Source organism: Lithobates pipiens, unplaced genomic scaffold (assembly GCF_037356315.1).
Source record: "Lithobates pipiens isolate NorthernLeopardFrog02 unplaced genomic scaffold, aLitPip1_a1.2 Scaffold_8, whole genome shotgun sequence".
Lineage (NCBI taxonomy): Eukaryota > Metazoa > Chordata > Amphibia > Anura > Ranidae > Lithobates > Lithobates pipiens.
Window position 1 is genome coordinate 564,565,065 of NW_027507903.1, and position 22,715 is coordinate 564,587,779.

The window sequence follows — 22,715 nt, forward strand, 5'->3', positions numbered from 1 at the left end:
TTGGGTAGTCTCTGATGTAAGGTGAACTCTGATGGTGATTCTGATGAAAGGGGGGGAACTTAAGGTGGACTGTGATGAAAGGGGAGCGCTGATGGTATCCAACAGTAAGGGGGAACTCCTAAGGTGGATTCTGATAGGGACCCTGGTGTAAGGGGGGCTCTGATGGGGACCTTGAATGGGACTCTGATTTTATGATTGTTTTTCATTACTTTTTATATTAGACAGGACTCTAATGTCAGGAGGACTGATAAGGTGGACTCTAGTGTAAATGGGGCTCTGATGAGGACCCTAATGTAAGGGAGTTCTTATGGGGACCCTGAAGTAAAGCCTGGTACATGCGGTTTGAATATCAGCAGGATCGGCCGACATTTGGACCATGTGTATAGCTGTCCTTCCAACAGAAACCCATCTAAGGATTGGCTTTTGTTGAAGGGACATGCTGGAAAACTAGCATGTGATCAGCCCTTGCAGCCAATGGCTGCGAGCGCTGATTATTGTGTTCTGGTGAGGGGGCAGTCCCACTGTCAGAACACAAAGGTACAGAAGGAGAGATCACTGCACTAACATTGCTTAGTTAGTATAGCCCACTGGGTTGAATGAAAAAAAAACTGAATGTGTGTACCAGACATGGTGGACTCTGTCGTAAAGGGACCTCTGATGGACACTCTAATGTGAGGGAGGCTCTGGTGGGAATTCTAAAGTAAAGGGACTTCTAAGGTGGACTCTAATGCAAGGTGAATTCTGATGGAGATTCTGATATAACGGGAGGGGGGCTCCTAAGGTTGACCTTTATACAGGTTCAACTCTGACAAACCCTCTTTTGGGGAGAGGGGGTATGAGAAATGACCCTCCTCGAACAGGATATTGCACTAAACCTGTAGGTAAACAATTGAACCAGAACCTTTGGTAAGTGGAATAGTATGTTTGATACTAAAGTTGGCTGTGCCTCCACCCAGGAGAGGGCCTCTGTGTACAGAGGGGATCCCCTTGTTGGGAAATGTACCAGTAATCTAATCAAAGTAATTGGGGGAAGAGACCAGCATTTTACCTTAACTATAAGTATAATAGATACACACCAATATGGAAGTAAAATTAGGTAGATAAAGAATAATAACAGTACATACATCCAATGTACAAACAGGTAATATCAGCAAAGAGCCCATCAGGAGTCCTGGTAGAATTGTGCACATATACCTGGGTATATATAGTTATTAACCACTTCCCAACCGGCACACGCCGATGTACGTCGGCAGAATGGCACGGGCAGGCAAATGGGCATACCCGGCCATGGGTCCCGTTGACTCGATCGCCGCAGGCATACCCGCAATTGTCTAACGGGGCGGCTGAATGGAGAAATACCATTGTAAACAGCATCTCCCAGCTCTGCCTAGCAACAAGTGACGCTGATCTCTGCTCCATGTGATTGGAACAGAGATCAGTGTTCACTAAAAGAAAGCCCAGCCCCCAACAGTTAGTAACACGCCCCTAGGAACACTTAACCCCTACACTGCCACCCACTGGTTAACCCCTTCACGGCCAGTGTCATTTACACAGGAATCACTGCATTTGTATAGCAGTGATTGCTGTATAAATGACAGTGGTCGCAAAAATGTGTCAAAAATGTCTGATGTGTCCGCCATAATGTCGCAGTCACAATAAAAATCGCTGATCGCTGCCATTACTAGTAAAACAAAAATTATTAATAAAAATGCCATAAAAATATCCCCTATTTTGTAAATGCTATAACTTTTGCGCAAACCAATCAATAATCGCTTATTGCGATATTTTTTACCAAAAACATGTAGAAGAATTCGTATCAACCTAAACTGAGGGAAAAAATGCTATTTTATATATTTTTGGGGGATATTTATTATAACAAAAAGTAAAAAAAAAATGCGTTTTTTTTTCAAAATTGTCGCTCTATTTTTGTTTATAGCGCAAAAAAATAAAAACCACAGGGATGATCAAATACCACCAAAAGAAAGCTCTATTTGTGGAAAAAAAGGACGTCAATTTTGTTTGGGAGCCACTTCGCAGGACCGCGCAATTGTCAGTTAAAGCGACGCAGTGCCAAATCGCAAAAAGTGGTCTGGTCTTAAGCCAGCAAAATGGTCCGGGGCTGAAGTGGTTAATAAAGATACATTCACATGAATGTTGCAGCAAAGTTCAGTTGCAGGGGCCCCTGTGGATGATTGCAAAGCAGTGCCTGTCTTGGTGTTGGAGACCTGAAGATAGTATCTGCAATGATGGGGAGATCCTTCAGCCGTTCAACCAGCCTGGAACACAGCTTCTCACAGCTTCTGCCAGCTTGTCAGAGATGTCTCAAGGTTGGATGGGAGAGCTGAGTGGTGCTTATGCACCTGATGATTTCTATGTGCTCTGCTTCATTTCGAGACATCTAAGTGACTAATTTTAAGCAGTTTTACTGATTAAGGATTGAAATTACTGCACTTAGCTGCACCCTCTCTTTTTATTTTTATTTTGTAGTTGCTTCTAATCTGTCATGAAACTGCAATTCTAACTATCAAGTGGCTGTCAAATCCCTAACCAGGCTCTAACCTATGCAAATTTTTGATCCCTAAGCTAAAACTAGTTATAGAATCTGAGACCAGAGGGGATAGGTTTAGCTATGTAGCACCCTGGGGTTTAGTCAGGGAGCTCCTCAGTCCTCATAAATTTACTTACCAGCAATATCTTGGTCGATTGATAGATATCTATTGATTTCTCCATAAGTTTGGCCTTGTTGCACTTTTCTCTTCTACCACTAGGTGACCAGGTACTTGGTGGTACTAGATATGAGCAGGACAACCCAAGGTCAGGTTATGAGTATATGGGGTATCTCAGCCAATGGGCAGGGGTTTTCTTGAATCCCTTGGCCTGCTGGGAGAACCTATATATTCGGGGGAGGTCAGGTGATCTATGTTCTGTGCCACCTGGATGGCTGTCTGGGTGGATGTGTGTCGTACGTTCCAGGCTGCTAGGCCAGAGATTGGGCCCATACCAGGGGCATCTGACTGTGTGAGGACATTTCCAGAAGTAAGCGGGCAGCACAGGGTTGCCAGCGGTTACAGCATATCATTACTGCTTACTGACTGGTTGCTAGAGGTTATAGCACACATTTCAGCTCACTGATTAGTTGCTAGAGGTTACAGCAAATGATTTATGCTTGTTAATTGGTTACTAGAGATTACAGTACAGTATTACTGCTCAATGATTGGTTGCTAGAGGTTACAGCAGATCCTCTCCTCACTGCAGGGCGGCATGATATACATATGAATGCCGCCTTTATTTACATATCAATGCCAATGGCCGCAGCTACTTACTTATGAATGCCACCACTATTTACATATGAATGCCTGTTATTTACATGTAAAAACAGGGTCTGCAGGTGAGTCATCTGTACACAACAATAGGGTAAAGCTGGGCAGCATTAGTACCAGCACTTCACACTGAGATATTGGGATACAGCAGAGGACTAAAACTTCAAAGGACAAGGGAATTTAAACTGGGATAGTTGGAAAGTATGAGGCAGCTGCTTTGGGCCCCACAACAATGACAGGGCCCAGGGCAGCTGCCCCTTTTGCCCTGGCTTAAAGAGGGCCCTGTATAGGGGGAGATCTACTAAAACGGGAACACTCAGAATCTGGAGCAGCTGTGCATAGTAACCAATCAGCATCTAACTTCAGCTTGTTCAATTCAGCTTTGACAATAAAAACTAGACGCTGATTGATTACTATGCACAGCTTCACCAGATTCTGTGTGCAGCAGTTTTAGTAAATCTCCCCCATAGGAGCAGAGACCTAGCTATCTGGCAATGTGCATGTAATATATTAACAATAAGACAGAGCCTTGCCTGTCACTAGGATTCAGATCGAGAAGTTATGGGCAGCTACAGTTAAACAGCCAGAACACAGGAACAATTACCGAATAGTCTCTGCTTCTGGCCTGAATAAAACACAGCGGCAGCTCCTGTATGTGGACATGTGGTCTCAGCTCATCTTTCTCTCTCACCAGTCTCTAGGTATTTCAAGCCAGCCTGGCAGTGACAGGAAGTGTTAATACATAATTACATAATGAATATATAGATATTATTTGATTTGCGCATAGCTTTTTTTGGATCTGAGCTTACAATTTGATTTGTTCTGTGTATCATTTATTGCAGAGCTGGGGTTATTTTAATTATAATTATACATAGCTAGTTTATTCACAATTAAAAAAGTGAAGGGCATCAGATCCCCCTACATGTGGATTCTGATTTGAGGGGGGGACACCTAAGATGGACTGTGATGTAAAGGAGCTCTGATGTAAGGGGAACCAAACCTGAGGTGTAAAATACCTATGATCCATTTATGGGCAGATATGTAATGAAAGATTGGATGATTTATTCAAATTTTGATGAAGATACAATTTTCATATATATTGGGGAGCTTAAGGCCCCTTTCACACATGCGGACAGTATGTCCGTATTTCATCCATCTGTTTGCGGATGAAATACGGACATACATGCACCCTATGGGATAGCGGGTGTCTGCGGATGAACATCCACTGACACCTGATATCGTCCGTCTCCGCTATGATCCGATTCTGCAGACAGAGGAAAATCCTATTTTTCTATCCGTCTGCAAGAGCGGATCGGTTGAGCACAGATAGACGGTCCGTGTTCATCCAATCCCCCATAGAGGAGAGCGGAGATCTGACAGGTCGGTCCCTGTCCCTGCCCACCTCTACACTCCCCTTATCAATATGCATTTTCTCCTGTGTATTTCTTACACTGAACTTCTGCTATGATCCCTAACATCCAGTCAAAACCCAGAAAAGCCCCCACATGACTTCAGTATGCCAAATCATGCTGATGTGTGGAACAGCCAATCCTTGCAGAGCAGCAGAAGAAAGGAGTGGGAGGGAATTAAAAAATAATGCATGTCTCTTAGGCTAGTACACGAGATATGTAAATCACCTGTCACTCACAGCAAGAGGGAGGATTTGACAAAGTTTTTCTCTGTTTGTCAAGATTTATCTCACTGAACAATAAGGCTCCATGCACACTGAAGCTCAAAAAAGCTATTTCTGGACGCCAGATTGCTGGCAGAAAACGCTGGTTGAAAAACCTGCTTTTAACAGCGTTTTATACTAGCGTTAATGAGCGTTAATGAGCGTTTTACAGCGTTAGCGTTAATGGGCGTTTTTTATAAAAATACACAGAGGACACTCCAAAAATCCCACAATGCATTGAAAAATAGAATGCCGAACACTAATGAACGAGCGTTAATGAGCGTTAGTCGTTTTTTGCCGCTGAAAAACGGCACTTTGAACGCGAATTTCTGGCGTTCAGAAAAAAGCCCATAAACTCCACTGCTCATTAAAGCTGAAAAACTTCCATGTGTGTATGGACACATAGGCTAACATAGAGTGGAGTTTATGGGCTTTTACAAAAAACGCCCAAACTCCAATAAACTGCAGTTTATCAGCTTCAGTGTGCATGGAGCCTAAAAGATGATTGCTCAGAGCTGGATTAACTCTTTGTGGCAAGACGGGGCTCAAATGATAGGAAATCTTATACTCTACATTATGACATAAAAAAATAAATAATTCGAGTTTATTACTGTCTATTAGTGTTCTGGGGACAGCCTAAAATTTTTGTAGCACTACCCACACTTAGTTAGCTGACAGTCACTGTAAGCACTTAAAAAACACCATTATGGATACCTTTAGCTCAACTGTGAATTAGTAGGAAATAGACACAAAACGATTTAGTGGTAAATTAACTCAATGCACTGGTACGGGTTAGAGTAAGTGATGGTAGAAGCATAAATGAGCATACAGCCTGCCAGACAATGTAATAGCTGTACCAAAGTAACTTAGAATAGAGTTCCGTACCACTAGACTGGGAGTTACTCATGATTCAACAAAGTCAGCAATAAACAGTGGATATAAGCATTAAAGCGGTAGTAAACCCGCAATTTTCTTTTTTTTAAACCTGCAAAGCAAAAGGCATAATGAGCTAGTATGCACCGCATACTAGCTCATTATGAAATACTTACCTTAGAACGAGGCCCCGACATCTGGCCCGATCCACGCCGAGGGAGCCGACATGCTCCCTCGGCGTCTCTTCCGGGTATCGCGGCTCCGGCGCTGTGAGTGGCCGGAGCCGCGATATCGTCACTCCCGCGCATGCGCGCGGGAGATTTCAGTCCGGCCGGACGAGCGCTGCCGGATTTTCACGAAGAGAACCCCCTTGTGCGCATGCGCCGCTGCAGTCAGCGGCGCATACCGAGGGGAATATCTCCTAAACCGTACAGGTTTAGGAGATATTTTTTTTACCTACAGGTAAGCCTTATTATAGGCTTTCCTGTAGGTAAAAGTTAAAAATGTGGGTATACAACCACTTTAACTGCAATGTGAATGATAAAACTATGACTGGTCTAGAGTGCACTCCAGGAAAATGCCAGCGATATGGTGCAATGCCCCCTGATAGGTACCTCTTTGTATGAGCATTAGGTAAAGGTCTCTGTGTAGCAGCTGTAAAGGGACAGTCTTTTGTCCGAACTCCTCAGCCAGCTAGCGTTAGGGCCCAGTTGCACTTCTGGCGCACATGAGAATAGTCCCAGTCAAGCATGCAGGCAGCAATAAGGTTACTAGATAGCTGTATGGTCAGTTCCTAAAGGGTTAAGTCCCTCTAGCAGCAGTTAGTAAATCTTCACAGCAGCAGCTTACCAGTCCTGCCGATATTGCAGCTCACCATCCAGTCACACACAGTGATTAGTCCACTCTATGCACCCAGGTGACTCTGTCAGCATTCCCAAACTCAGCAGATATGCAGCAGTGCTGGTGCACACTGCACAGCGATATGCACTCTCTGGTCTCCCTCACAACAAGAGGCTGTGTCCTACAAAGCCTGAGAAAATGCAGCTCTTTACCCTCCTCCTGGCAATCTTCCTCTGGGAAATGCAGTTCAAAAGCTCTTGATTACAGTAGAGTTTCTCCTCAGAACTACAATTACCACAGTGCGGTGCTTCCTGACTCAGTCTATTAAACTCTTCCTGCTCAGCAGCTCCCTCATTTTGCTGATATAACTGGTAACCACTTTAGCACAACGGGACAGCAGCTACAGAGAGCAGCTGCAGCCAGTGTTTCTGTCACTCTCCATTCTTAGCCAAGCACCTGTTTGCATTTGGGATTTTCTTTTACTTTCACTTTTGATAGAAGTAAACAGAACAAGAAGAGAAAGTGGATCTCCCTAACAGGGACACAGACAGCAATAAAAGCCTAACAACTGTTTTTCTATTCCAAACGCACCCTGTCTGCGCCTTCTCGAAGGTGTACGGAAGGGATCCTTAAACTAGGGGCATCCCATGAGGCATTGTAAAACTCTGACATTCACAGACATGACTAGGCATGATGGGAATTGTAGTTCCTGAACAACTGGAGGGCCATAGTTTGAAGACCCATGGTGTAGGCTGTAGTACGCTGTATGTGAACAAGGCTTTATTGTTATTATTTCACATGCACAGTACCAGATAGCTAGGTCGGTTTTACTGTATGTGTGTGGTTATCACCTTGCAATTTACTATTATGTGATCCTCCTTATTCAAATAGAGTTTATATGCAGCTTCTGTTACCATGGATAACGGTTGTCCTGTCTGGGATTCTTTAGCTAAATTTAGCTCAGGCCTCAGTAAACAACACAGGGCAGGGCCATGTTAGGCATCAGATGAACCATAGGTAGCTAGAGGTCCAGCTGCATGGCAGATAAGAAACTGTTAGGGACTGAGAAGCAGAGTAGATAGGCTGACAATGAGTTCCAGTGTCGCTCACACCATAGCCTTTGTCAGTAAGAACAGTGGCGGCCCGTGCATTGCGGGTGCACGGGCGCCGCCCCCCCGACACCTCTGCCGCCCTCCCTATTCATGTGACTAGCCCCTTTCAGGATGCCGGACACATGAAATACTATGGCAGGGATAGGTGTAGGTGTATTTTGAAGCACAGTATTAGAGCCAGAGGCTCTAATAAGCTTCAAAATAGGATGGGCTTGGGGCGCAGAGAACTGCTTCCCGATCCCACCCTGTTGTGTGGCATAGCAAATTAATTTTCACTATTTTCACACTAGCGTTCCTCCCTGCTAATCAGCAGGCAGGTCAGTGAGACCTGTCTCCCGATTGGCCAAAGCATTAGGTGATCCTGTTGGATGCCTAACGCTTTGGCGGAAGAGGAGACATGACGGAGGAAGCCTGAAGATGAGCCAAGCGGACACAGGACCCGCAGCCACTGCTTCCCACTGAGGAGGATCGCCACTGAGGAAGAGAGCCACTGAGGAGGACCAGTAACTGCCTGCTGGACTGGTTGCAGGGGGAGGTTAGTGAAGTGACAGCCGAGCCTAGCTGCATTTGATGGGTACAAGTGGCTGCAGGTGATGGGCACAAGGGGCTGCATTTGACAGGCACAAGTGGCTGCATTTGATGGGCACAAATGGCTGCATATCATGGGCACATGTGGTTGCATTTGATTGACACAAGTGGCTGCATATACTGGGCACAAGTGGCTGCATATGATCGGCATAAGTGGCTGCATATGATGGGCACAATGGCTGCATTTGATTGGCACAAGTGGCTGAATTTACTGGGCACAATTGGCTCCATATACTGGGCACAAGTGGCTGCATATGATGGGCACAAGTGGCTGCATATGATGGGGCACAAGTGGCTGCATATGATGGGCACAAGTGGCTGTGTATGATGGGCACAGTGGCTGCATTTGATGGGCACAGTGGCTGCATTTGATGGGCACAGTGGCTGCATTTGATGGGCACAATGGCTGCATTTGATGGGCACAGTGAGGCTGCAATTGATAAGGGGGGGGGGGGGTGTCAGTATTTTTCCAGTTTGTTTGCTTCCCCTAAAAATTTTGAGCACCAGCCGCCACTGAGTAAGAAGCTGCATTCAAGGTTGGTCGAGTGTCTGTTGAAAATCGCCACATCACCACTGACCCAGCATTCAGTTCTTCAAAACCAAAACATCCGCTGCACATGAAATCATCTCCCAGGGGCTCCTGCAACTAGACTTTTGTTGCCACTTTCATCTGCGGGTATCTTTTTTAACCGCTTCCTGTCTGCCATATAGCAGTTTTACGGCTACAGGGCGGCAACTGTTTATATCACTCTTCCGCCTGCACAGGCCATCGGCGGGTCGTTTCTGCTGTGATCATTCACAGCAGAAGCTGATCTGCGGGTGCCGGGCACTGGATTTCCTCTGACACCCACCAATCGTCTGTATTACACAGAGAACTGAGATATGCCTATGGAGGCATATCTCAGTTCTGACAGTGGGAAAGGAATGAATTCTGTGTTTTAACAGGGACTAGAATCCATTACTTCCCCTAGTAAAAACAGCACATATTTAACACACAAACACATGCTAGGCACACAGTTAACCCCTTGATCACCCTAAATGTTAACCCCCTTCCCAGCCAGTGTCATTAGTACAGTGATAGTGCATATTTTTAGCACTGCTCACTGTATTAGTATCCCTGGCAAAGTGTCAACAGTGTCAGTTAGTATCAGAATGTCCACCCCAATATTGCAGTGCTGTTATAAGTCACTGATCGCTACCATTACTAGTATGAAAAAAACAAATGGATAAAAAATTTTTGTAAACATTATAATGTTTGTGTAAACCAATCAATATGCGCTCATTGGGATTTTGTTTACCAAACATATGTAGCAGAATACATACTGGCCTAAATTTATGAAGAAATTTGATTTTTTTTTTTTTTTTATAGGATATGTTTTATAGCAGAAAGTAAAAAAATATTAATTTTTTTCCAAAATTGCTCGGATTTTTTCATTTATAGCTAAAAAAAAAAAAAAATGCATGTCTGAGAAACAAAAATCACATAAATGTTATTTGGGTACAGTGTCGCATGACTGTGCAATTGTCAGTCAAAGTAACATAGTGCCGTATCGCAAAAAATGGCCTAGTCATGAATAGGGGTAAATCATTCAGAGGTCAAGTGGTTAAATAAGTGTATAGATTCTCTCGGGTATAGTTGCACAACTTCCCCAAGACTCCTGTTGTGTTCATTTGCTAATGCCATATGTTTGTATAATGGATGAATGTGCTATTATTAATCTTTTTAGACTACAGCAAAATGTCATCTGGCTGCACAGAGGATCAGCAGACTGTAAAGCTAAGATAGTAAAAGATAAAGCGAATTGGCTTCTTCCACCCATAGAAGAACCCCCCTCCCACCAACGCACTTCACCCACATGGGGCTTAATGCCTCTGTGATCAACCTGCACATGGGCAAATTTAATGGGGGGTCCTCTATGGGTGTAAAACTGAGCCGAAGCCAATGTTCATCATTTTTTACTAATTCAGCTTTGCAGTCTGTTGATCCTAAGAGGGTCCGGGCACCATTCTCTTCTAAGGCCGCGTACACACGCGCGGACTGTTCGCCCAACTTTGTCCGTCCAACAGTTTCAGCAAACAGTCCGCTCAAAATTAGCATGGACGGACATGCCCACACACGACGAACGAACAGTTTGCTGAAACCGTGCGCGATGACGTGAACAGCACGTACGACGGGACGAAAAATACGACGTCCTATACACTGCATTATAGCTTTCGGCGTGAAAATCCTTTCTGAGCATGCGCGCAACTTTGTTTGACGAACAAGCCTACACACGAGCGGGCTGTTCGCTGAAACAAGGTTTCAGCGGACAGTTTTTCGGAATTTCCGAAAAACCTTGTCCGTCCAACTGTCCGCTGAAACTGTCCGCTGAAAGCCCACACACAAGCGGACTGTCCGCCCAAACACTGTTCAGCGGACAAAGTTGGGCGAACAGTCCGCCCGTGTGTACGCGGCCTTAGTCTAAGCTGAGCCTGACGAGCATTATGTCCTGTACACACGGTCGGACTTTCCGATGGAAAATGTGCGATCAGATTGTGTTGTCGGAAAATCCGTTTGTGTGTGGGCTCCATCTGACTTTTTCCGTCGGAATTTCTGACACACAGAGTTTCAGAGCAGGATCTAAAATTTTCCGACAACAAAATCTGATTGTTTAAATTCCAATCGTTTGTAGACAATTCTGAGGGACAAAGTGCCACGCATGACCACAGCTATTGGCTACTGGCTGTTTATAGTCCCGACTTACGTGTTCTACGTCACCTCATTAAGAACGATCGGATTTTCCGACAACTTTGTTCAACCGTGTGTATGCAAGACAAGTTTGGCACAAAATCCGAAGGTAAAAATCCAATGGATTTTGTTGTCGGAATGTCGGACCGTGTGTACAGGGCATTACATCCTGACCAACACCAGCATGCAGTGTCACTAGCCACAGGACTTACCTTCTGGAGCATTAAAGCGGTGCCGTTTTCTAGTTTAGTTTAACCTTTTATTATATAGACATTTTTTTTTTTTTTTACAATAGTCTATTATATAGGCTATAGCTAAAAAGCAATATTAGCTGTGCAGCTTATCTATTATCTGCACAGGAATCCCAATATGTTATATAGTCTGCAATGGCAGTGGAATAGATAAGTAGCTGTAGAGCTTTGGGCTTACCCATAGCTCCCAACTGTCCCTGATTTCGAGGGACTGTCCCTGATTTGGAGCAATGTCCCTCTGTCCCTCATTCCTCCTCATTTGTCCCTCATTTTGGTCTAATTGTATATGAAATGCACTTTTTATCTTTCAAAAGGTGTTTCCCAGTGCTAAATCTTTCATCTGATTTCTAAATTGCTGCATTTATAAATTCCAAAAGCCAATATAAAGGAATAGTAGTGGTAAATAAAGCAATTGTGGGTTCAACCAATCTTGTTTTTTTGTATAATTCTCCTTTATGGGGGGCGTGCCAAGGGGTGTGTCCTATGCCTGCATACTTTTGCTGATAGGCGTCCCTCATCCTCGTCTTCTGCTGTCCCCATTCTATACTGTCATATACAACTATTGCTGATTTTTCCAGAGTATTCCTTTCTCCCTCTAGGTAGAGAATACCGGTTATCAGAATAAATCACAGAACTTCTGTTGAGTATGTAAAGAATGAGAAAACCTCGAAAGACAGTTCAAGGATTAAAATGGAGAGAATTTTCAGTCTAGGAGGGAAGGGAGCACTGAGAGGACAAAGCAGAGCCCCTTCCACATTGAGGAAAAACAGACATACCGATCGGACAGACAGCGGGATACCTGGACTCTGAGGACAGAACTGATGTTGCTCCATGGTGGTTATCTAACAGTAATCCTACTTACCAAATTACTAAGTAAAGTTAGGTTTACAAGCGATCTGCGATTGGATTACTTTTCAGAAGCATTTGATGGGCAGTAAGTAGGCGATATGTTGCCTCCTCTCTGCCAGTATTAACCCTGCAAATGCCTCGTCATCACGCTGCAATCATATGCATTGCACATGGTTGCAGGCCAGGTGGTTGCGGTACAGCTCCATTCACTTGAAAAGGTCATGTTTGCTGGTGGTACTGACCACTAAATGCAACAGGTGGGACCACTTCTGCTGTGGTATATGTACAACCCCATCCGACTGCCTTTTCAGGTGTTTTTACTGCCCTCAACTGCAAGTGTAAATGAGCTCTAAATATGTTAATGACCAGTGGGAACCATTCTACCTGCGTATTCCTCCGTACATCATTGTCAGTCTCTCTATATATCCCTCCATATATCAGTGTCAGTCTCTCTATATATTCCTCCGTACATCAGTTTCAGTCTCTCTATATATTCCTCCATACATCAGTGTCAGTCTCTCTATATATTCCTCCGTACATCAGTTTCAGTCTCTCTATATATTCCTCCGTACATCAGGGTCAGCCTCTCTATATATTCCTCTGTACATCAGTGTCAGTCTCTCTATATATTCCTCCGTACATCAGTGTCAGTCTCTCTATATATTCCTCCGTACATCAGTGTCAGTCTCTCTATATATTCCTCCGTACATCAGTGTCAGTCTCTCTATATATTCCTCCGTACATCAGTGTCAGTCTCTCTATATATTCCTCCGTACATCAGTGTCAGTCTCTCTAAATATTCCTCCGTACATCAGTGTCAGTCTCTCTATATATTCCTCCGTACATCAGTGTCAGTCTCTCTATATATTCCTCCGTACATCAGTGTCAGTCTCTCTATATATTCCTCCATACATCAGTGTCAGTCTCTCTATATATTCCTCCATACATCAGTGTCAGTCTCTCTATATATTCCTCCATACATCAGTGTCAGTCTCTCTATATATTCCTCCATACATCAGTGTCAGTCTCTCTATATATTCCTCCATACATCAGTGTCAGTCTCTCTATATATTCCTCCGTACATCAGTGTCAGTCTCTCTATATATTCCTCTGTACATCAGTGTCAGTCTCTCTATATATTCCTCCGTACATCAGTGTCAGTCTCTCTATATATTCCTCCGTACATCAGTGTCAGTCTCTCTATATATTCCTCCATACATCAGTGTCAGTCTCTCTATATATTCCTCCATACATCAGTGTCAGTCTCTCTATATATTCCTCCGTACATCAGTGTCAGTCTCTCTATATATTCCTCCGTACATCAGTGTCAGTCTCTCTATATATTCCTCCGTACATCAGTGTCAGTCTCTCTATATATTCCTCCGTACATCAGTGTCAGTCTCTCTATATATTCCTCCGTACATCAGTGTCAGTCTCTCTATATATTCCTCCGTACATCAGTGTCAGTCTCTCTAAATATTCCTCCATACATCAGTGTCAGTCTCTCTATATATTCCTCCATACATCAGTGTCAGTCTCTCTATATATTCCTCCATACATCAGTGTCAGTCTCTCTATATATTCCTCCATACATCAGTGTCAGTCTCTCTATATATTCCTCCATACATCAGTGTCAGTCTCTCTATATATTCCTCCATACATCAGTGTCAGTCTCTCTATATATTCCTCCGTACATCAGTGTCAGTCTCTCTATATATTCCTCTGTACATCAGTGTCAGTCTCTCTATATATTCCTCCGTACATCAGTGTCAGTCTCTCTATATATTCCTCCGTACATCAGTGTCAGTCTCTCTATATATTCCTCCATACATCAGTGTCAGTCTCTCTATATATTCCTCCGTACATCAGTGTCAGTCTGTCTATATATTCCTCCGTACATCAGTGTCAGTCTCTCTATATATTCCTCCGTACATCAGTGTCAGTCTCTCTATATATTCCTCCGTACATCAGTGTCAGTCTCTCTATATATTCCTCCGTACATCAGTGTCAGTCTCTCTATATATTCCTCCATACATCAGTGTCAGTCTCTCTATATATTCCTCCATACATCAGTGTCAGTCTCTCTATATATTCCTCCATACATCAGTGTCAGTCTCTCTATATATTCCTCCGTACATCAGTGTCAGTCTCTCTATATATTCCTCCGTACATCAGTGTCAGTCTCTCTATATATTCCTCCATACATCAGTGTCAGTCTCTCTATATATTCCTCCATACATCAGTGTCAGTCTCTCTATATATTCCTCCGTACATCAGTGTCAGTCTCTCTATATATTCCTCCGTACATCAGTGTCAGTCTCTCTATATATTCCTCCGTACATCAGTGTCAGTCTCTCTATATATTCCTCCGTACATCAGTGTCAGTCTCTCTATATATTCCTCCGTATATCAGTGTCAGTCTCTCTATATATTCCTCCGTACATCAGTGTCAGTCTCTCTATATATTCCTCTGTACATCAGTGTCAGTCTCTCTATATATTCCTCCGTACATCAGTGTCAGTCTCTCTATATATTCCTCCGTACATCAGTGTCAGTCTCTCTATATATTCCTCCGTACATCAGTTTCAGTCTCTCTATATATTCCTCCATACATCAGTGTCAGTCTCTCTATATATTCCTCCGTACATCAGTGTCAGTCTCTCTATATATTCCTCCGTACATCAGTGTCAGTCTCTCTATATATTCCTCCGTACATCAGTTTCAGTCTCTCTATATATTCCTCCATACATCAGTGTCAGTCTCTCTATATATTCCTCCGTACATCAGTGTCAGTCTCTCTATATATTCCTCTGTACATCAGTGTCAGTCTCTCTATATATTCCTCTATATATTCCTCCGTACATCAGTGTCAGTCTCTCTATATATTCCTCCATACATCAGTGTCAGTCTCTCTATATATTCCTCCGTACATCAGTGTCAGTCTCTCTATATATTCCTCCATACATCAGTGTCAGTCTCTCTATATATTCCTCCATACATCAGTGTCAGTCTCTCTATATATTCCTCCGTACATCAGTGTCAGTCTCTCTATATATTCCTCCGTACATCAGTGTCAGTCTCTCTATATATTCCTCCGTACATCAGTGTCAGTCTCTCTATATATTCCTCCGTACATCAGTGTCAGTCTCTCTATATATTCCTCCATACATCAGTGTCAGTATCTCTATATATTCCTCCATATATCAGTGTCAGTCTCTCTATATATTCCTCCGTACATCAGTGTCAGTCTTTCTATATACCCCTCAATACATCATTGCCAGTCTCTCTATTTATTCCTCCATACATCAGTGTCAGTCTCTCTATATATCCCTGCATATATCAGTGTCAGTCTCTCTATATATCCCTGCATATATCAGTGTCAGCCTCTCTATATATCCCTGCATACATCAGTGTCAGTCTATATATTTCTTTTTCTGTGTACACACAAGCGGAATGTCTGACAGAAAAAGTCAGACGGAAGCTTTTCATTGTATATTCCGATCGTGTGTATGCCCCATCGGACTTTATACTTCGAAAATTCAGAAGAATTCTGAAATAGAACATGTTCTAAATATTTCCGATGGAACCAATTTCTATCGGGAAAACCGTTTATCTGTATGCTGTTCTGACGGACAAAAAACAACGCATGCTCTGAAGCAAGTACAAGACAGAAGCAATTGGCTACTGGCTATTGAACTTCCTTTTTCTAGTCCCGCCATACGTGTTGTACGTCACCGCTTTCTTGAGGATCGAACTTTGGTGTGATCGTGTGTACGCAAGACAGTTTCAGCAGAATTCCGTCGGTACTCCATCGAAAAAACCTCCAGTTTTTTCCAACGGTAAAACCGGTTGTGTGTACAGTGCATTACTGTTATCAGTTAGCATTGTTCTCTTCTCTCTCTGTGGACCATAGAACACTCCCCTATAAGTTATGGAGAAGAGGAGAGGTGGAAGTGTTTAGTAGTCTTGCCCTGAGGAGGCAACACTGCTTCTTCATATAGAGTCCAGTGAGGAAGCATTGTCACCATTGGACAGGAAATGTGTTACTGGCAGAAACACCGGGACAAATAGAGGAGAAAAATCCTGAAAAAAAAGCTAATACAGCCACCATGTGTAAGAACTGGTAAGCGACAATAGATTACATTTTTTCCTGGATCTGGATACATTTTAAATTACTTGCTAAAGCTTGGCCTGGGCAAAGAGAACGTTTTAATGACCTTTTGTTCATACCGGAACTGCCTTTCTTTCTAGAAAAGTCAATGGGAGCGCCGAAGCAGCCTGACGTAGAAAGGCAATTGCAGGTCAAATGCATCTATGAAGGAAGTCAAAAGCATCTCAAAATGGTCTGAAAAAGAAATGGAATGCACCTGAAAGTTTCCTGCATTTCCTCAACTACTACAAGTCCTCAATGTAAGCCCTTGTTTGTTCTCATTACCGCAGAAGTGGTTGTTTTTCTTTTTCAATGTTTCCTGCCAGACATAAATGTCATCAATAATCACGCAGAAAGTGGTAATTGCCTGCTTTTCAAACCATCTCTAATCCCCTCCAGCAGACATAGCAGATTTTCCTGTTTTATTCCAGTAAAACCCATACTCATTAAAAGTGCTTTTCCCCTTTCTTGATAAAGTGTAGAAAATTATTGAACCTTTGTTGGAATGGCCAGATCAATGGGTGGCTTATGAATTAATTTTTTGCAGTTTATTCTTTTTTTTAAATTACATGCAATTTTCCCAAAAATATTTGTTAAGTTCGTTTTTGGGTGTTGTAATTTTACCTTTTGGCACATTTATTTATATAGGTTCTATATCCATTGTTACAAATAAATTCTCTAGGAATCATGAACTACAATCAATCAAATCACAACTATTTTACAAGGGGAGTCAGCCAGTATATAATGGAAAAGAACCTACCAGCAGAGGGCTCCAGCACACACATGACACCAGAGTGATTGCCAAAAGCTGTACCATCATCTCCAAATCATGGGATCGGGTTCCACGACGGTGTCTCCTGCGTTCCCCTCCGGATGTTCTTTTTATCCGAGCTCTCAGTAAAGTAACTCCAACTATCATGTTGCATATCAAAGCAGCAGCCAGGGATCCCAAACCTAATCCAGAAAACAGTAAGCAAAATCCGGGGGGCTCCTGCAAAAAGCACCAGGTTCCTGAAGGTTGTAACCCATACGTTCCATAACCAATAAATGGAAGGGTGGACACCAGAAGAGCTACTGCCCAGGTCAAGGCCAAGCTTATCCGTGCTCGGTTGTGAGTGACCATAATAGAATGCCAGAGAGGTCTTGTAAGTCCTAGGCAACGTTCACATGCCATGAGAAGGCCAAGAAAGAGTGGAGAAAGGCCAAAGAACACCATACAGCATCCGAGAAACTGACATCCAGCCATTGATATTCCTCCATGGGAGTAGAGCCACAAAACGAAGGATCCTGCGATGACATGTCCAGCCAAATCTGTCAATAAAAGACCTGAGGCTAAAAGGAGGAACTGCGCTCTGGAACGTCGGAGGCGTCGAGAGTGGGAATATGCCCGAGCAAGGATCCAGAGACCAAGAGCATTGGATAACGCTCCTATTGCCATAGAGAGGGATGGAAGGAGTGGGGTAGATGATGTGGAACGAGATGGTGCGGTGGTATAGGAAGGAGAGGTTGGAGGCCAAGGAGAGATCATTGAGAAAAAAGAAGAGTTGGAATGTATAGGTGGGGACATTAGAGGGTGACAAGCTAAGGGGAAGCAGTGATGGGGCTGTGGAGAATGAAAGACGCGGCAGTAATTTTCAATATGTGCGGAGGCAAACTTTCCAGGGGGGTGGATGTTGGACCAATTCAGAAGATAGGTGTAGAGGTGTCATCAACATTATGAACATGAGGATGATGTTGGAGGAAAAGAAAAAAAAAGAAAAAACAAATTTTAATTATTTCTTAATTATTAACAGCAACTTTTCTCAACAAACATGGAATTATAACTAAAATCCATAAAAAACTATAATTCCAACGCTTATGCAAGTTTTTCCCGCTTTTGTGTTTATACAAAGTCAGCAGCTACAAAAAGTGTAATAAACACTCACCTGTCCCACGGTCCAGCAATGCGGCCGCCCAAAGCCTCAGCTATCCTCTCCACAGCGCCGGCATCACTACTGTGCTCACCCAGCTGTGACAGATTACAGCTTCACTTTTGGGTGAAACTCTGCTTTAAACCTCAACTCCTCTCATTGGGAAACCTGGCATACTATAATACTGGGGTCTTCAAACTGTCTAAGCAAAGGGCCAGTCCTTCAGACTTTAGCGGAACCAGTCTGTGGCCAGTAGAAGTAGAAAATGGCACAGCATCAATGCCCCATCAATGGTTTTAATGGAAGGAATAGTGCTCCATCATTGGTGTCAGTTGGTGGAATAGTGCCACAAGGGCCAGATAAAGGCAAGTGAAGGTCCACGCTATAACATGTCAGAAAAATGACACATTTCATAAACAGCATTATTCACATACAGGTTCTTCACACTGATACAAAATCTGATGTGATCCAAAAATCAAAGATTCGCATGTCATCTGAAAATACATTGTTTTCCATGACGGCATTCACATCGATGCAGTACGATTTTGATCCAGTTAAAAAAAGGGTCCTGTGCAAGTTTAGTGCGGGTGCTGTGCAATTTTAATCTCCAGCTAGTATGTCCAGTCCCCTCAGAAATCTCATTCAATTTGCACCTGTCAAAACACAAATTGCACTATAAAATCGAACCAATTTGCACTGCATCAGTGTGAACCGAGCTTAAGTGTCCAATGGAAACTATCTGTATAATGTTTTTTGTCTCAGGATATTTTTTAAAGTTGTGAATCAAATTTTACTATGGACTGTTCAAAGATTAAAAGTGTTTGTTTTGTTTTGGGTTTTTTTTGCAAAAAAAATAAAAAAATCAGATTTTAAAAAATAAAAATAAATAAAAAATAAAATAAAGATCCAATGTATTACTTTTATCTGTATCATGGGACCCCAAAAAATGTAATTACCCAGATAATCTGCACATATGACTGTCTAGTTCTAGGACAATGATCACCTTTGATGTAGATACATCAAAAGCTACGCTTAGGTGACCATTACACAGATAACTGATGTTAGTTGTGTTCAAATGTCCTTCATGATAACAAGGAAAATGTGAACCAAAGTTTTAATGTGGCCACTGTTCAAAGATTCAGGCTGGGTTCACACTATCTTCGCATGCGGTCTGGTGCATCTTCATTCACTGTTTCCGTTGCGATTTCAGCCTGAATTTTTGTCTGAATTTGGACCTGAAATGGACCAAAGGACACATCGGAGCCGCAACGGAGATATGTGAACCTGCTCCATAGAGAGAAGATCAAAATCTCCTGCTATTGTGAATTGGATGTGAGGAAATCCATATCCAATTCGCAATAGTGTGAACCTTAAAGTGCTAAAACATTTTTTATTTACTTTTTTTTTATTTAAAAAAAATAAATGTAAAAAAAAAATAAAAAAAGATACAAAGTGCTACTTTTACCTTCTTATTTGGGCTCCAAAAGATGTAATTCCCTAAATATTATTCTGCATCTACAATCATCTAGAACCCTCTCCTCTCTGATAAAGACACAATAAAAGCTAAGCTTAAGATGACCATTACGTAAATAACTTGCCTACGTTATGTTTAAATTTCCTCTATGACAAAAAGGAAAATGTGAATATATCCCTCAGAAAACAATAGATCCTTCTACAGCCTGAAAAGACATTATGAAACAAGTTATAAATACTCGATGATTATTTTCCTGTCATGCCTTACAATCCTAAAGATACTTAATAAAGAATATCATTATTTAATTGAATATTGAAGACCTGCTTGAGACCTCATAAACAGGTTCATTTATAAACGTCAGTTTTTTTTTCTGTAACCCCGTCAAATTTTGTGTATTATCCTGAAATGTCATATTTATCAAAATTGTTAGATTGTCCTTGTGGGTTACAGTATGTCACTTGCCATGCTTTTAAGTTTTTTTCAATCTGCCGGTAACACTCACCTCTTTTTGGGACGTCTCGGATCTCTGTTGGGTACGTCTTGTTCTTCCTTGAGTGACAGTCCTGGGGTGTGTCCGCTTTAGCCACAGTCCATGATGTATTTCTCTTATTTCACTTTTGCTGATTACAGAAAAGTCCTACCATGTTCTTCTCAGTTACACATGTGTCTCTTTCCTGTCAGTGGTTTCTTGCCAAACACCCCCTTCTTCTTCTTCTTCTTCTTCTTCTTCTTCTTCGTCTAGCCCCTTGGTGTCTCAACTCATTCCATTGTGTGTACTTGTATGTCCCCTTGTCTGAGCTCCACTCTTCGTATCTCAGGCACGCTATCTTCTTGTGCTTCTCTCATCCTCCCCTGGATGGTGCCTCCTCCTCCTCCTCCTTCCACAAGGACCAGGAGAAGGGTGAGAGAATGGGGCGAGAAAATACACACAAAAGGAGGAAAATAGTGATGAGATGGGAGATAAGAAAGAACATTTTAAAAGCTTTTTTACTTAAATCTCAACTCCAGGCAAATATAAAAGTCCCAAATCAGTGAAGCTCTCTATTAATTAACACATTATTAAATGTATTTTTAAAGCAATTACTATAACTATCTGAATTTTACAAAGTATCAGTCCCCTGTGCAGCACAGCCCAGAATTGGAGATGGAGAAGCTGCATAGTGCTCATGCACTAACCAGGAACATGCTGATAGGAGGAGAGAGCAAGTGATGGGCTCATAGGTCTGCTGCCTCTCTTTTCTGTCTAGGTACAGTCGGGTGATGGGACAAGATCTGTAATGCCGCGTACACACGACAGGACTTAAGTCCGGCAGACTTTCGACGGAGTTCTGAAGGAGTTCTGACAGAGTTCTGACGGACTTTCCGAATGAACGGACTTGGCCACACACAATCACACCAAAGTCCGACGGATTCGAACGTGATGATGTACGACTGGACTAGAATAAGGAAGTTCATAGCCAGTAGCCAATAGCTGCCCTAGCGTCGGTTTTAGTCCGTCAGACTAGCACACACACGAGCGGATTTCTGGGTCCGGCAGAGTTCTGTCGGAAAAATTAGAAACATGTTCCATTTCTAAAGTCTGTCAGACTTTTGCAAATCAAAAGTCCGCTGCAGCCCACACACATTCGAATAGTCTGCCGGAATCATTCCGTCAGACTTTTGATGTTGAAAAGTCTGGTCGTGTGTACGGGGCATAAGTGTTAATTACAGTCTAAATCCATTTTTCTAATTCTTATTTTAAAGAATAAGTAAACTTTTTTTAAGTTTTGTAAAAAAAATTGGAGACGAATTAAAACACCTGCCAGGTTTTTACTGCTGTTTGTTTCCCCGTTACAGAGATTCACCCTCTCTATTTTTTATGTTTAAAGTGATACTAATGTCTTGGTTTTTTTTTGTTAGAAATAATAAACGTGTTATATGTGCAGTGGTTTTGCAGAGCAGCCCAGATCCTCCTCTTTTCAGGTCCCTCTTTGGTGCTTCTGGCCCCTCCCTCCTGTTGAGTGCCCCCACAACAAGCAGCTTGCTATGGGGCACCTGAGCCGAGCCACAGCTCCCTGTGTGCATACAGCCACAGAGCCACAGCTCGTCCCCAACCCCTCTCTCTACTCATTGGCTCACTGAGCCAATGGCACCCGCTGCTATCTCAGCCAATGAGGAGGGAGAGTCCCTTGTGGACCGGCCGCCGCTAGTCAGCAGTAAGAGATGCAGATTTCAGGGGTCAGTAGTAAGTGAGGCAGATTTTAGGGGTCAGTAGTAAGTGGGGGGTCCGCGGGGGGATGATGACATTTTTGAGAAGTTATGGTTAGCCAGGAATGCCACTTTAATGAAAGAAGATACCAGCCACATATGAAGTGCATAGTTTCATGGGTCAGCAGACTAAAACGCTTCCAGTGTGACAAACAGGGCAGAATGAGGCATGTGTAAGGTGCTTTTACTGGGCAGGGGAGGGAGGTTTAGGTGGGTAAGGGAGGGGTGGACTGAGAAGGAGGTGGGTGGGAGTTGCTTTAACCTGGGGGGGGGATTAGGTCGGTGACAGGGAGGCGCAGTGATTAGGAAGGGATAGAGGGAAATGCTATACCTGAAAGAGAGAAGGTGAGGCAGTATGAGGGGTTGGTGAGGCGGTATGGGGAGTAGGTGAGGCAGTATGGTAAACAGTGGTGGCCCATAAATACAGGGCACATGGGTGCATACACGGTGCCGGACCATGGATTCCAATGGGGGAGAGTTTTTTGGAAGCCCATGATCAAAGCCAGAGGCTCTAATAGGCTTCAAAAAAGGGTGGGCTCCGGGCGCAGAGCACTACGCTTGAAGCCCACCCAGTTGTGTGAGATAGCGAATTAATATTTGCTCTTTTCACACTAAATCTCCTCCCTGCCAATCAGGAAGTAGGTCTGGGACCTGTTTCCAGATTGGCCAAAACGTCAGGCGATCCTATTGGATTGCCTGAC

The 22,715-nt window shown here is 43.1% G+C and overlaps 1 protein-coding gene across 1 annotated transcript in view; it reads right to left on the reverse strand.

Annotated features, from left to right (window-relative positions):
• Window positions 1-20,589, reverse strand: part of PTGER1 (prostaglandin E receptor 1) — a 42,292-nt gene extending 21,703 nt beyond the window's left edge. Inside the window, exons 1-2 of the mRNA XM_077470096.1 lie at window positions 20,270-20,589; window positions 17,144-18,037 (exon numbers count right to left, since the gene is read on the reverse strand). Coding sequence (XP_077326222.1) covers window positions 17,144-17,950 — 807 coding nt within the window. The 5' untranslated portion in view covers window positions 17,951-18,037; window positions 20,270-20,589. The remainder of the gene's footprint in view (window positions 1-17,143; window positions 18,038-20,269) is intronic.
• Window positions 20,590-22,715: the final 2,126 nt, after the last annotated feature.